Source organism: Hippocampus guttulatus, chromosome 7, assembly GCF_054856545.1.
Source record: "Hippocampus guttulatus isolate MCC_2025c chromosome 7, RoL_Hgut_1.0, whole genome shotgun sequence".
In the NCBI taxonomy this organism is placed as follows: Eukaryota; Metazoa; Chordata; class Actinopteri; order Syngnathiformes; family Syngnathidae; genus Hippocampus; species Hippocampus guttulatus.
The window spans coordinates 6652415-6669213 of record NC_141267.1 but is presented as its reverse complement, the minus strand read 5'-3'; the positions used below and the strand labels follow the sequence as shown (position 1 = coordinate 6669213).

The 16799-nt window shown below is 40.0% G+C and overlaps 1 protein-coding gene across 3 annotated transcripts in view; it reads left to right on the top strand.

Annotated features, from left to right (window-relative positions):
* The window catches only part of pde4ba (phosphodiesterase 4B, cAMP-specific a), a 138193-nt gene that overhangs the window by 69079 nt on the left and 52315 nt on the right, over positions 1 to 16799 (top strand). For 2 of the 3 annotated variants that reach the window (XM_086116162.1, XM_086116163.1), the window contains 2 exons: positions 14954 to 15148; positions 16729 to 16765. In XM_086116162.1, the coding sequence (XP_085972288.1) occupies positions 14954 to 15148; positions 16729 to 16765 (232 nt within the window). Of the gene's footprint in view, positions 1 to 3225; positions 3806 to 14953; positions 15149 to 16728; positions 16766 to 16799 lie in introns of those variants that run through there. The other variant, XM_086116164.1, reaches the window with a different exon arrangement.

Here is a 16799-nt window from a genome sequence, read left to right as displayed (position 1 = left end):
AAGGCGCTTATAAATAAAATGTATTATTATTATTATTATTTCATGTCATGGGTTGAACTAATACTGTGGGAAGATGAAGAATCCTGGACTCACTCACTGCCTTCAAGCATGCAAAGTTGACCATTTTCTGACCGTCTTGTCAGGGTAAAAACTCCACGTGACACAGAAGGTACTTTTTTTAGTTTTTATCAGTTATGGTAATTCCAGCCTGATGTTGAATAAAATCAGATCAAACCTACAGTTAGATGGGAAATTTACCATTTGAAAATCATCAAATACACTTGGAACATCTGTAAATACTGTATGTTGAAAATACCCCCCCCCCCCCAACCCCCAAAAATCTGTCCACATGCATGATTATTTGGTACATAAACCAGACCATATTGTTTTTACAGTATTATGAGATACATGCACGTATACTCATTACTGTTGCGACCTTTGTGCATTTACCCTTTTAAGAGGTATAGCAAAATTCTAATACTGGATGCAGGACCCAATCACTTCATCACGTGAAATAGATCATGTGCTCATATCCAATCTCGCTGTCATTTTATTTGAGTCCCGTTTTCCTGATTGTGTGGCTCATCTGGTGGCCCATCCTGCAGGCTGCTTCTTTTTCACGTGAAATTCATGGGCTATCTCTTTCACAGAATGCAAACAGATGCGTGAAGTCACTGCCATCTCGTGGCTGCTCGTATCAAAGGCTGCAGATTGCTCCCCCATCAACCCCTGAGAATGGTCAGGGCGCCCTCTAATGTGTATTGATAATTTGAAGTTGTTGCACCTTTTGTGGTTTTTGGATGAATACTTTGGTGACTGGCTGTGGTTTGCTTGCCTCAACAGGATTTATAGTCACACTCTTTTCTTTGAGTTATGATATAAAAATGAGCTATTTCTTTCAGCAAAATAATGTTTTACCAAAGCTATTGTTTCAAAAACATGAAGGAAGTTACATAACACGATCATTAGTGGAAGTGTATGTTCGAACATATCGAGGACTTCAGTAATCACTGGACATTACATACACCAGCACAATCTAATAACATACAGTGTAATATAATTGGTGTGTCAAAAATGCACCATTTGTATGCAGAGATGTTTAATTTTGCAAGGTTGTAACTGAACAATATATTTATTCTTGTTTGGATTGGTGTTTTAACACTACATCATGCAAAATGACATTTCTAATGTTTTTATTACCTTTGCATTACGGGCAGCATGGTGAGTGTGTGCTTAGCATGTGTGCTTCATAATTCTGAAGGATCAAATCTTAGCTCTGGCCTTTCTATTTGAAGGTTGTATATTTGCCCTGTGCTTGTGAGTTTTCTCCAGGTACTCCAGTTTCGTCCTACATTCAAAAGCATGAATGTTTGGCTCATTGAAGCCTCAAATTGTCCATTGGCGTGGTCGTGAGTCTCAATCGTTTTTTTGTCGATGTGTCCAATGCAATTGGCTCGCAGCCCGTCCTGTTTAACACCTGCCCTTCACTGAACTGGCATCGGCTCCATTTCACAATTCCGATGCCGTGGGTTTGAATCCAGGCTCGATTCTTCCTGTGTGGAGTTTACATGTTCTCCCTGTGGCTTTGTGGGTTTTATCCAGGTGCTCTGGTCCTCCCATGTTAATTGAAGACTCTGAATTGTGTAAATGTGAGTGTTAAGATTGTCCTTATGTGCCCTGCAATTGGTAGCGACCAATCTAAGGTGTACCTCTCGCCCAATGACAGCTGGGATAGGCTCCAGCACACCTGCGATACTAGGGAGGATAAGCTGTTTCGAGGATGGATGGACGGATGTTTAGCTACATGAGAGGTTCAAACTTAATCTTACTGACAAAAAAAATAAATTGTCTAATTAATCTCATTAATCATGTAGTTGCTCCATGTACAGCACTTTGTATGCAGTGATGGCTGTTTGAAAGTGCTCTATAAATACAGTTGAGTTGAGTGTTGAGTGTTGAGTAATCAAAAAGTTTTGAATACAAAGCCTTGTCCTTCCTATGCCTACTACAGTGATTACTCAGATATAAAGTACAGCACATACAATACTGTATATACTTATCATATTACAAGATATTACTGTATATGTGATAAATACATGGATGTTTCTGTAGAAATTGACAATTTATGTTCCCATGTTTTTTTTTTCTTCAAATCACCTCAAGCAAATGTGCAGTGTAGTAGTAGTAGTAGTAGTCAACATTTTAGGGCTGCAACTAACGATTATTTTAATAATCAATTCATATGTCTATTATTTCCGGGAAGTGGGGTTAGGAAAAAAACATGTTTTCATATCCATCCCTTCAAAACTGGAAATGATTTCAAATTGACAGCGCACAAAACGCAAAGACAAATGATTCATGATAAATTCTGTCTGTGATATGGGAGAAAATAGGCAAAAATGATGATCACTTTTTTCCAAGATAAAAGCAAATGCACACGTGTGTGTGTGTGTGTGTGTCTGTGTGTGCATGTGTTTAAAATAGATGGTAGAATACATATTTCACACAGTATAACTAGACTGTACTATATAGTCATAGTCATGCAACATAATATTGGGTCCTTACAATCCGTTTAAATGAATATGCCCTCCATCACATATTCAGTCTGGACCATTGAATATGTTTTTGAATGACTATTATTCTTTTTGTTTTGATTTATCTTGCATTTGAGCCCATTGATATGCGCAGGTGGTGGGTTTACTCTGAAGCATATACACATTCCTCGATATGAGCATTTTTGTAATACAGTGCAGTACCGTGAAATGTCATCAGGCGCAGTGACCCCCTGCGAGCTTGCCAGATGCCACCAACGTCTGTCCCAAGACAAGGTGGACACTTTAAGTCGGAACTAAAATCTACAGTTTGGTTTTCAATCAAGATAAAATGTATCTACTCGGGTTGCGTTCAGTGCTCATGTGAGTGGCTGTTCCTTCATATTGTCCTCAAAAAACAAATCCGCTTAAAGGTAATGAGGTTGGGAGTGATGAGTGACTCCAGAGTCCACCGAATCCACCCCGCATCTTGAATGTTCCTCTTTTACTCTGCTGGGCTGCACCGAAGGGAACACACGCACACACACACGCACACACACACACACACACACACACACAAACCATGGGGAGGAACTACAGTAGCTACCAAAGAAAGTCCACAAAGAGGGAGAGAGAGTCAGAGCAGACAAGAATTGAATGATATGATGTGAGCTGTGTGTGTATGTATCTGTGTGTGTGTGTGTGTGTGTGTGTCTGTGCGCGCGCGCGTGTCTGTGCGCGCGCGCGTGTGTGTGCGTGTCTGGATGTTTGAATGGTTGTTTCCCTTTTTAATTTGTGACCAGGAGGGGGTGACTGCAGCCATGTCTGTGGTGTGTAGCTTGAATGTCTGTTTCAAAGGCACTGTGCGAGTGTTATTGATGTGTAGGTTTGAATAGAGTTTCAGCCCGAATGGAAGTATGTGCAGTTATAGTGTAAGCATGCTTTAATGGCTTGCTGAGGTGTGTGGCAGTTTTAGCGAAAGACTGTGTGTGTGTGTGTGTGGGTGTGTGTGTGTGTGTGTGTGTGTGTGTGTGTGTGTGTGTGGGTGTGTGTGTGTGGGTGGGTGTGTGTCCGTGTGCAATATCTGCTAGTCTTGGTGTGTTCCTGCTCCTGTGTTTGTTGTTCCATGTGTGTGCCAGGTAGTGTGTTTGTGTGCATGTCTGTGTTGGGGCAATGTACCGGCGTTCACCTTGTGCCAGAGGAAGGGTTCATTTTGACTTCAGCGAGGAAGTTATAAGGAAACTCCATGCCGTCAACCATGGCCACACGAACAGGTTAGGACCATTGACATCGATACGCACGTTTATTATGTCTGAAATGTAAAATTACAGCAGTGGCGTTGTTCTTTTGTTGCTCTGGTCTCCTTTACTTTATCTGGAGTCAGTTTGTGATTGGACCAATTCTTGTCATATATATACCGGTACTTGTCTTTCAGGTCTCTGTTTGCTCTTTTTCCTTTTTTTGTTTGTTTGTTTTAAATGTGCTTCTGAGAAAAATGTAACTTATACATTTACGGTACCAGATGATTTTCTCAGAAATTTTCAGGATTTATTTATTTGTTGTCCTGGCGTCACATTTTAAAATATCAACTAAAATGTCTTTTCTTAGGGGAGGCGAATAATCAATATTATGCCTCTTACCATATTAGTTAATGCATTTACAAGTTGCAGTGGTTTTCTCTTTTGGAGGAGGTCGGCCAAATTTTCTTTCGCAACAAATAAATGAATTGCAAGTGGTGGGATGGTGGAATCTATGGCTCATATTATTATAGATAGCTTTTTTTTCAACACAAAACAAGTAAATGAATATAATTTTGCATGCATACATTAATCCATGGACCAATGGTGCATTTGCGTATCTTGGAGAAGATCATTTCAAGAAATCCTGAATGTGTGTTAACATGGGTTTTTCAGGGATAAATATCGGACTTGGTTCTTGATTTTCCTTTGTTTGAACAGAGCATGTTTGCCCTGGTCTTTTGGGGTCCAAATAACTGTCTGTTTCACACACATGAGAACATTCTTCATCTAGCTTCGCGAAGCATGTGTCATCGCTGTTTCAGTTCTTAACTTTGGATGGATAAGCTGTTGACCATATAAAGAAATACATTGATAACAGTAAAATGAGTACAGTATTGTTTATTCAGAAATCTGACAAGTGAGTCATGAATTCCGGCCTACTCTGTCTTTCTGAATTACTCATCTTGACAGTATATTTTTTTATGGTTTTGCCTCGTACATCACAAAGGTTGATTCATAATAATAGGCAACATCATCATCATCATTATCAAGGTCACCTTACCGGACTGAAATAACAATTTAAAAATATACAGCAAAGTACTATCAAACTCAAGAGCCAAAATAATATGAATAAATAAACAAAATATAATACAAGTCATTATCAGCATCCATCCATCCATCAATTTTCTAATCCGCTTCTCCTCACAAGGGTTGGGGTCGTGCTTGGAGTCTATCCCAGCTGTCATCAGGCAGTTGGCAGGGTACACCCTGAACTGGTTGTCAGCCAATTGCAGGGCACACATAGACAAACAACCATTCGCGCTCACAATAACATCTTGGCACGGGAGAACATGCAAACTTCACACAGGAAGCCCTGGGCCTGGAGTCAAACCTCAGACCTCTGCACTGTGAGGCAGACATGCTGAGCATTTGCCCACTGTGCTACCCCTCATTATGACCGAGACAAATTCTATATATTCTATATATTTAAGTGAAGATTTGAAAAAGGTTAGAACAGCAAATTTTGAAAGGGTGTGTATGTGGGAGAGCATTCCAATGTCAGATTAACTGATATTTCTTTAATTAGTGTTTTATATCAAATGAATTAATTCTGATGGCTTTGAATGTGAGGAGCAGGAACTCTTATCAAGCTTCAGCTCAAGACAGCTCAAATTTGCCATCACCAATGATTGCGTTGAATTTTTTGCGACTGTTATATTGTATGTCTTATTGTCTTTATCATACACCTATGAATATTATATTTGGTGGACTGGTTTTAGTCAATATCTCATAATAATGGACTTTTACATACTGAGCTGTTTTATGTTGTGTGTTTGTGGTTGTTTTTTTATTTATTTAAGAACTGTTTAAATTGTGAGCTAACTCAGCTTCAATTTATTGTAGTTGTGCCTTGTCCCTGTACAAATAAACAATAAAATGAAATATATGACATGGTGTGGGCAACCAATGAAGTTGCTGTCGAAAAGGTGTGAGGTGATCTTGAAAACATTTGAGCGGCAGCGTTTTGAGCTAGTTATAATTTAAGCATAGACTTGTTCGGTCAACCAGTGAGAACTACAGTAATCAAGACAGGATGTGACCAATAAATGAATAAGAGAGAAATGATGAAAGATGGGAAATGTTGCAAAGGTGAAATCATTTGATGGAATTAATGTGTGACTCCAATGAAATAGTGCTATTGAGGATGCCTTCGACTCTTAACCTCTCAAGAGGAGGAAACTGAGGAATTGACAAATCAGATTTTCTGTATAAAGTCTGTGAGGCAAGTGGGGGGACAGGATGGAGGTTGGTTGGGTGGAATGGACAGGATTTTATATTTTTGGAAAATATGGCAGAAGAGATGGATGCACATTATGAACAGAAGAGTCTCAAGGACAGAGCCTTGGGGAACGCCGGAGGAAAGTGAAATACATTTCAAGTAAATCAATGTGATTGATATCGAGTCAATATTTAGGTGCCCTAATGCCGTGGTCCAACAGGTCGCTGTAGTTCCTGGATTATGGAGTTTTCCTGGAACATTGGAATGCTGTAGGAATCTATTTGGGAAATATGTCACACTTTAAATGTGAAATGAAATACCATAGTGATGGGTGGATGACCCCACACGACTAGACTTGCGTTGGCCTGAAGTTACAGCCATTTTTATGTCAAGCGCACGGGCGCCAGTCTTCCAAAATAGGGCCCAATGTGATACCTTTCTGTCTTAAGCACATGGAAGAATATTCCCCTTTAAGATTTTTAGAAGCTCATTCTGGTGTTTCTGTCAAGTGATTTTAACCTTGTTTTATAGACTGTCTGAATTCATCTCTTGATCATATATTTTAACTATACCGACCTTCTCCAGAGTGTTTTTTTTTCCCATCCAGATATTGAAAAGTATGCTTGTATTTACAATTGTGTCCCTTAGTGTATTGTGCAAATTTGAGACCCCTGAAAATGCAAGTTCTTTGCAAGCGGTAATTCCTAAGTGGCACATATTTTTCTGAAATCTCTTTAAATTCAGTCAGATCTTGATTGTTTTGTTTCAAACATTTGATGGAGGTAAAGGAATACAACATCTTAAGACCTAAAATATATACTTCTAATTTGATTGTATGTCTGAATTAGGCTTGATTGTGTAATTAGTTTTTAAATCTAACTTGAATGTATGATGTGAGCGGGTAGCTGTCCCTCAAAACAAAAGGAACGTTTGTCCTCGGGGAAGAAATTTACTCATATACTGTAAATTAAAAATGTCTCCTGTAATGACATGTGTTTCTCTAGCCTTCATAAGTTATTTTTTTGATATGATATGTGATTGTGTGTATGATATCTTTGGTGGAGAAACATGAAGTAGGAAAGAAAGGATTGCACTATGGATGGACTTATTCGGGCGTAACAAAAATACCTACTTTTTTTTTGAAGATATTGTAGATGCCCACACCAAAAGGCTACTGGGTATTCTGAAAACATTATGTTACACATTTTTAGCAATATTATAAAGTATTTTTGGTGGACCGGCCTGGACTTCTCATCAATTGCTGTTAGTAGCAATGCTTGGCAAACTAAAAATATATTACAAATTTCTTTATTTGTAAGTTTTTTTGAATACATACATTTTTTTTAAATTGCATTTCATTCTATTCATTTTTTTCATCATTATGGTCATGTTGACATGTTTTTTTTGAGGGTTCCCGCATTTACTGGCTTGGTGTCTTTAGCTTCACGTCAATGTCTATCCATCCATCCATCCATTCTCTACCGCTTATCCGAGGTCGAATCACAGGGGCATCAGGTCTAGCAGGGAATCCCAGACTCCACCTCCTCCCCCACTCCCCAGCCACTTCTTCCAGCTCCTCACGGGCGATGCCAAGGTGTTCCCAGGCCAGCCGGGAGACGTAGTCTCTCCAGCCTGTCTTGGGTCGTCCCCGTGGCCCTTGTCTTCAGCACCGCTGAATAGACCTTACCAGGGAAGCTGAGAAGTATGATCCCTCTGTAGCTGGAACACACCCTCCGGTCCCCTTCTTAAAAAGAAGGACCGCAACCCCAGTTGGGCAATCCAGAGGTACTGTCCCCAATGACCATATTGCATAGGCATATCAACCAGGAAAGCTGCACAACATCCAGAACCTTGAGGAATTCCAGGCGAATCCTACCCACCACTGGGGCTTTGCCACCAAGGAACTTTTTAATCACCTCAGTGACTTATACCAAGAAATAAGAGAGCTCATCTCAGAGTTCTCATCTCAGACTTTGCTTCCTCTGAGAAAGGCGTGTTGAAAGGTGGAGTTGAAGAGGTCTTTAAAGTATTCTGCTACCAACTCACAACGTCCCGAGTTGAGGCCAGCAGCACCCCAGCCCTACTATGCTATACACAGTGTTAATGGTGCACTGCTTCCCCTTCCTGAGACGTCAAATGGTGGACCGGAATTTCCTCAAAGCCTTCTGGAAATTAGTTGGAAACAAATGTTTGGCAGAGTTCTCGTGGCTTGGACCCCGTGCGGTTTGTCACATGAGCATGGTGGTTGGTTTGGTTGAGAACCCAAAATTCCAGCTAGTTAGAATTCCCCGCTTCAGATTCAGGCGGGACTTAAAGATGAAAGAGAAAAAACTAAAGATTGTCAGTAAGGAGAGGTCTTTCAGCAGAGACCATGGACAGGGAAATGTGGAAAAGTGCTGAGATTTTTGGGGGAGTTTTGGAGACCTTTTTCAGAGAGAGGGAGTGGGAGAGAACAAGAGGGGGGACCTTTTATATACTCAAGAGAGGCAGATGTGCAAAATATCCGCTTCTCAGACTCAGACTCAATTCATTGACTTTCGATTTGAACCTATTGAATTGTCATTTTAAAATATTTCATGATTTCTAACTCGCTTTGGTTTTCATGCCTTAGCTGGAAACATCTCATTTTGAATCCATCCAAAATTCAGGCAACGAGGAAATGCGTTTTGGCAATATATCAATATTGTTATGTCATAATCATGACCAGGAACCTTTTATCATCAGGACCTAGTGGATTCATCATTGCAAAATGAGCAGGATAAACAGAGTAAACAATACACAAGCATACATGCATATAATTTGCATTTCAAGAAAAATTTTGATAGCTACAACTGCAGAGAAAGCTTGTAGCTGCAGTTCCCATGTGCATCCCTTGGGGCCAGCCTGGATCCAAGTTGGCTGGAGCTGCTCTGCTGCTTGTGCATTCCTTACGGGAGTCTGCTAATAATTACTACCGGTGCTGATTTCCTTTTGTAAAAGGTCTTGCGTAGTGGAGGAGTAGGGACTATGCCAGATGCCCAGTGTGTCACTTGCCGCCGTTTTAGTCACAGCCAAAAAATTCTGACATGGTGAACATTTTTATGGCTCTCCGAAATTCAGTCCTACATAGTTTTTGCACACTTTCAGCAGTTATCTTCAAACATGTTTAATATATGTCGGAACAACTGTGTAATCTCACTTTACACGGCATTCAAATATTTAAACATTTCAAGAGATTGCCCCATAACTGGGTCATGCGAGCAATCGGGGGAGACGTACAGTGACCTGGTGATACATCACAATGTATCAATTTTTCATTACATCACAATGTAATGAAAAAACACATTACATTGATTTGTAATTCATTCTTCTTTTGAGTCTCAACTGTCACATCACGAAAAGCTTCTATATTTTTACAGACATGTAAACGAAGGAGGTAGTGCTTTATCATTGTCAAGCCTCCTGTTCAGTTCTGCTTTGCATTTCCTGAAATTGTGCAACATGCACACTGCAAATAATATAACGATCTGTAAATGAGCGCACCTGTTGGGTTAATTTTAACTTAATGAGCATGTAAAATGACTTGGCACAAATTCTGATTATGTTAGTGGACTGGTTTCTATTAATAAGTTCGGCATATATTTAGCTGGAGCCTGGACTGTTCTCCTTTTATTTCAACGGTGATTACAAATGATTATTTGATTTTCTTCGTGCTTTAAACTAAGATAGTGAACACTATGATTCCCCCCTCCGCACAGGATTGACCTTCCTGTGCAAAAAAAATCAACAACAAAAAACGATGTGTATTAGTCTGGAATGCATTGCTCGATGATTGATTGATTAATATGAATCTCCAACATTGTTAGTGTTGATAAAATCACCAACCCTTTCTGCCCAAGTGGATGCATATACTTTAAGACCGCAATGTACAATTTCCATAAGAAGGGCCTGAACCATATGGATTTCTCTTTTGGCCAATGCGGAGTCCAATATTTGTCAGGGGAAAAAAATCTGATCACTAATTAATTGGCAGATTCATAGTAAGAATGTCAAATTAATAATCTACTTTTGTTTTTTGTCTCTTGAAGATTTACAAAGCAAAGATTCGAATTACAGGGGGATCATTGAACTGTTTTGCAGCAGATTGTCCTTTGTGTGTGTGTGTGTGTGTGTGTGTGTGTGTGTGTGTTTGCTGTGTATACATATATATATATATATATATATATATGTATGTATTAGAGCTGTCAGTTTAGCGCATTTTTATCAGCATTAATTTAAATGAATTTTAACGTGATTAAATTTTTTCTCGCGAGATTAATGCAGCACACGTCACAGCGGATTTTACGTTGCTCTATAAATGAACCAGAAACAAAACAACAAGCGTGCTGCAGAAGTCCACGCCCATGTCTGTTTTGCCAGCCACGGCAGCGCGAGACACCGAAAACGGATACTTAAAGAGTTTATGAATGGAAAGTTTACTTTTAAAAAGTTGCCGGATTGCTCCACTGAAGAAAATGGATGACACGACAAAGAACAAATTTGCTGAAGCCATAGCTTAATGTATGGCTACTGCATGCAAGCCTGTCAACATTGTCCACAGCTCGACTCAAGCTGAATTCATTTGCATTGAATCGAGCGACTCCACTACGGATTGCCAGCGAGAGCCTCCATTACAAGCTATGAACAGAAATTGTACGTAGCGGAGAAGGCTAAGGTACACCAAGCGGGAGAAGACACTGTTTCGGGAGAGAAATAAGAGACGAGTTTGATGAGCCTCTGGTGAATAAAGAGCAGGTAACCTGTTGAGTACGATGTATGCCACTGATGCGATTGTTACTTGTTTGGAACTATTTTGTGTGGAAGGGTACCGTGTTCCGTGTCCATATAAATAAAGCGGGCTTCTCTGTGTTCGTCTGACAGTGACTGTGCGCTGAGGCACGTCGAGAGTTCAGCGGGGCAGTCGTAGCGAACACACTGAAAATAAAATGTCTCCAGTGTTGTGTTGTGCCTCGAAACAAGTGTAGTCATCCGAAATGATGTCTACACAAAACCATAGAGAGACTTCCGCGCAAGAAGGACCAACAGAATCAACATAGCCTGACTGCTGTGTTCAAAGCAAACTTGAGAAAAATTAAATATGCAAACATGGCTTAAATCCACTGTCGGCTGAGTACTAGTTTACCTTAGATGTGCACTTTATAATTTTATATTGCTCTGTTTTGATTCCCGAAGAAGAGCTGTTAAAGGAGCTGTTGTGTGGCAAAATATTTTTTTCACTGTTTTTGATAGACAGTATTATTGTGTGAGTGATTATGTGTGAATAACTGCTCCAAGTGAAAAATGTTCATGTAAAATTGAAAATCGTTGTTTCAGTAAATATTTTCATTTTGCACATGGAAAATTGATCCATGATTCAATGTTGATGAGAGCATTAAAATGGGAAAAAATAGGACAAAGAAATTAAAAAGGGGAATTCAGAAACGATAAAAAATGTGTGAGTAATCACAATTAATTTTGAGTTAATTAGAGCTACTTATGACATTTGCGTTTTTAATTTGATTAAATATTTTGATCGTTTGACAGCTCTAATATATATATATATATATATATATCCTGAATTATGTGAGAGCCATCAGTGTGTTGAAGTGAAGTTCTACACCAAGGTAAACCACCACGATCATAGACCCATTGTAAAATGTACAAGTATATCTCTGTAAATCAAAATTGCACATTATTTTCACCAAGACTACATTTATTTAATGAATCAAAAATTTATGTGTAATGTTGCAGTCATTCTAGTTTGGTGGACCAAGAAAGTTGGAAAATTGTGAATGGAATGTCTTTCTGGAATGTTGTCATAGCAAATTGTTTGGGGTCCGAAGGAGATCTTCCCATTTTACAGCAAAAAATTCTTCCAAGCAAAATTTGTCTCTCCGTTGTCTTTGTAACCCTTTCACTAAAAGTCTTTGTTTTGCGGCTCTGTATTGTGAAATATCACAAATGTGTAATTGAGTCATTCAAAAAGACACTGTAACAAAACCTTTTGCCTCCAATTTTCTTGACGGCTCACCAGGTCAGATGAACAGTCCTTGTTCTCATCCTGTCTGTCTGCACGCAGACCTACTCTGTGACCTCTGTGAAAAGGACACGTTCTTGCATTACTGCAGTCGATGTGTGACACTCGAGAGTGTTTTTCCATCGATGAACTTAATGAGAAAGCATGCGAGAGTAATATGAGTAAGAATGAGTTCCCAGACAAATACACCCTATTACACAGAAAAGGCTCTTTGTTCCCAAGAGCTGTCTTTGTGCTGTTATTGCAAGGCTAAATGCTTGGATATCCTTCTTTTGTCTGGTTAAGCACACTACAGGGCCAACACAGCCACAAGATCAATGATTATTTTCCTACCTTTTGGTAGTTACGGAACAAAGCTATTCGATAACTTTGTTTTTCAGTTGAAAAATTGTGCTCAAAATGGATGAGAGAGACATAAAGCTGATAAATGGATGGCTATTTGACCGATGGTTTCAAAGTCAAAATCGACACCCCTCAGACAAATGGGCTTGAAGTGCAAACGCACTCAATATGTTTCTGTGTATATTTCCTATTTTCTTGTTGGACCAATCATTGCTTCTTGTGGGAGTCGCAAGTGAATCATAAGGTCGAGTCACCAATTCTGTTTTTGAAGTAAGTTCTCCCACGGACTCCACAAATTTTGTTTTTGTTTTTTTTTGTTTTTTGGCGCCCTCTCAGAAGACAAGATGTTTATTTGTGCTGTACCGAACTGTAAAAATTCCATCACCTCTGAACCACTTTGATCATTTTCAAAGCTTCCATTCTCCATTCAACAATGTTTTTGGGGGCCTACAGTATGTGCAATCAAGTTTTTTACCGGCACTCGCATGTATGTGTCATGCATGAATGTGTTCATACGGTACATGGGTGAGTGAATGCGTGAGCGAGCGATGTTCAACTGTACAGTCTGCATGTGATTGTCAGACATGAAACAGGAGATTAACCTGAGGGCACAGGCAGTCAAGCACGCAGTAGTTAGTGCAAAATGCAGGCATGTGTGAACATGGACTGTATTGTGCACATGCAGCTGCTGTAGGTCTTTTGTATTTGCTCTGCAATGACCAGTCCGGTAGGAACAACAAGCCCCTCCAAAAAACATGGCCACGCCCAGCGCCTTTTCTCTGATAATCGATTAATTGTAAGAATATATAATGAGTAATCTACTTTTGCTTTGGTCTTTTTCCACACTTGATATAGAACTAGCATTGGAAAAAATGTCGTTAAAATACTTGGGGTTCATTGAATCAATTAGAGCAGATAGAAAGGCGTAAATTAAATCATGGATGTTGTAGCAAAAGCAAAATGACATATGCACATCTCAAAAAAGAGATTGTTGGATTTCGGGTGACATTTCAGGATGAACCTAAAAGGTGAACCTAGTTAGAGTTTCTCGAAACTTCTTTTTGGTCAACTTCCAAGCGGAACAGCAAAATTCACAACAGTTGTTTAAGACAAGAACTGACTCCTGCGTTTCGAAATATGTCCACTTCTATGCTTCTTTTCTGTTATGGCCTTTTCAAACTACACGGCTGTTTTTGTCGTTCACGACTGTTGCGATGTTGGACCGTCAGATAAATGTTCTGTTTTTTTGGACCGGGCGAGGCGTCGCATTAACTAGTCCGTCACCGACCAGACCCTGCCCAATAGTTGCGTGCTTCTGTCAAGATTCAGTCCATTGGCGCAGGTCTGACAAAGAGTGGGACGGGCAGCTATTAAAGTCATGTCGATGGAGGCATTTTTTTCTGCTCAGAAAAGGCAAGAAAAGGTGTTCCTGGATGGTGGGAAGAGGGCGGTCCTACGGCGCGTCAAGACAAGTCTAGATCGACCACGAGACGCTACGCTTGTTCGTGACATGTCTGTCAGCTCAAAATCAGGCTACATATGTGTAGTCTTGACGTGGGCATTGCTCTAACAGTCACTGTATCTGTGTTGCAACCTGCTTATGCCACTCTGTCACACTTTTAGGCCAGTGGCCACTGACCATTGAGATCTTTCCATTTGAAGCCTCCCAATCTTGCGGATCACCTGTCAGGAGGCGTCTTGGTCTTGTGTTTTCAAATTTTGAAAGGCATCATGAAGGGGACAGTTTCAATACCAATTGTAATTGAACCAGGAAATGTACTGGTCTATTTATGAATCAAACACCTGTGTTGGATTTTCCCATTCAGCTCCTTGTTTGAAAACAGCAAGTTTTGCAAAAAGAACTGAAAAAAAAAATCAAAAGTTGGCTATGTACATTTAAAAGTTTTGAAAATGGTCTTGCTGAGATTTATTCAAGGACTTCCCATTGGTGAGTTCATTGCTATAAAAGGACGAGCTGTGTTAAAGCACTGATACAGGGGGAAAAAAATGTCTTTCTGAACACACTCGCCTCAATCTCACTAATGCCCATCAGTGAATGAGCACAGTGCCCTGTAGCGTGTCAGTGCGCCCCCCTTACCAGGTCAAGTCTGAACTACGCGTGTGTATTTGTATAAATGAGAGTGCAATTGTGTGCACGTGCGTGTGTGTGTGTGTCTGTGTGTGTGTGTGTGTAGCCCTTAAGGGGATGTTGATGGTACACATGAATCAATCTGCGCTCCACTTGTTTCATCCTCAGCCAGCAAATTAAAACTACCCCAGACATCAAAAGACACACTGAATAGTATCAAAGTCAAAGCATTTTGTTTGTATAATGAAATCTGCAAGATTATATGTTTGATTTTTTTAATAGCCCTTGTGTCATTCATGCTAATTCTCACATGCTGACAGTCCATAACATATTATATGTGTTGATTGTTACGTCTTCAAAGGCCAAATGGTCGATGAAAATGAAATGGTCTGAATCAGTGCGCCGTTATGTTTGCAGTTTCGATGTGGAGAATGGCCCTTCGACCAGCTGCAGTCCTCTGGACCCTCAGGCCTCCCCCGGCTCTGGTCTTGTCCTCCACACCAACTTCCCAGGTCACAACCAGCGCAGAGAGTCCTTTTTGTATCGCTCTGACAGCGACTATGATCTGTCACCCAAGTCCATGTCACGGAACTCCTCCATTGCCTCTGAGCTGTGAGTTGAAACATTCAAGTACTTTACACTCACTGGCCGCACCTTAGGTACACCTTCACAATTGAATAATGTTAAAAATATTGTTATCGTAAAAATTCTGATTGACACTATCAAAGAGGTGTAAAATTCACAATGTTTATATTATTGGGGCTGTAGTTTGCAATTCTGTAGTATTTCACTGCACTAGCTATACTTGGAGGTGATTTGATTCCAGCCAGGGTTCTAAATGAACACCTGCCAACCTGACAAATGTGGGTTCAAATTCATTTTGGTTAGTGTTGATAAAAACTTTACCAGCCAGTTTGGCCGGTGATGCATGAGGAAATCATGCCAGTCACTCTCTGTTTTTGTTTTGCTTTCTATCGTTTGTACCCCTGGCAGTGACTCCTACATTTCATCGGGCCACACAGCCAATTGCCTACGTCATTTTTTGGGGCAAATTATGATAACTGCATATTTTTATCCCCCTTCCTTCCACTGCTGCATCATCCTGCCATTCTTCCTATGTCCTTGGCCAATCACAACACTTGATCGAATCCGAAACAAACTTTGCTTGCCTAAGTCATCTCGGTTTCGATGCTACAAACAAAATGGCGGACAGCACGTGAAAGGGCTCGGCTGTCCACAAGTGAAGCATTAGCTCTTCTCTTTCTCTTATTTGTTTTCATCTGGAAAAAAGTTCATGTTTCAATCTATTCAATGGATTATGAACTATGTATTTAAGCTTTAAAGCACTTTTTTTTTATTTTTAATTTTGCTAGCATATATGCTAGCAAGTTTACCAGCAAACACTGCTAATGTTTCTTGTAGGGATCATCTGTCCGGTATGGCTCATTTTCATTCAAACACTCTGCATGTATTTTTTTGATCAGGAAAGTGATATTAGCTTGCATTCTCAATTTTATCAATTTGTTTTGGAAAAATCAATAAATACCTAACTCTTACCATTTCTTGGTGGGAGTGAGCGGAGGAACCGGACACAATTTCTCTATTCAAAATCGTTGTTCATAATGTTCAAAAACGGCGATCATTTGGCACCAAAATGTACGTCCAATTCAACCTCTGAAAACATCACAACAATTAACCTCACCATAGCTCACTTATGAGCGAATGAGATGAGCAGTTTACATGCAGTTTCTATCATGCCAGATTTGCTGTTTTGATAAGTCCCCAACATGCACAGCGCTACATTGGGGCTAGATCAGCCACTCTGATGTTGATCCACTGATAAATACTGAGTGGCGATGCCTGCAAATATCTCCTCAGTAATAAATACGTGGCTTCAGAGAGCATGAAAATTATTTGAAGTGTCTTTCTCAAGTGTACAAAAATAGATTAGTCATTGTACAAAAATGCCTTACAAAGTCACATATCCCCTCGGGACTGAAGACTCCTAATTATGACCTTCCTCCAAGACGCTTTGGAGTCCTTCTCTCTCAATTCATTACAGTGATGGGACAGGCTTGGTCAATTTTAGCTGCTGTCCATGACTAATGGAGTGGTATTTAAAATTCTATCAACAGCAAAGCATTCACTGCATTTGAACACATTTCTTAGTACACATTTCTGTGTCCTTCCAGACATGGTGATGACCTGATCGTGACGCCTTTTGCTCAGGTAAATATTTCCCCATCTGTTGTTGAACATTTAG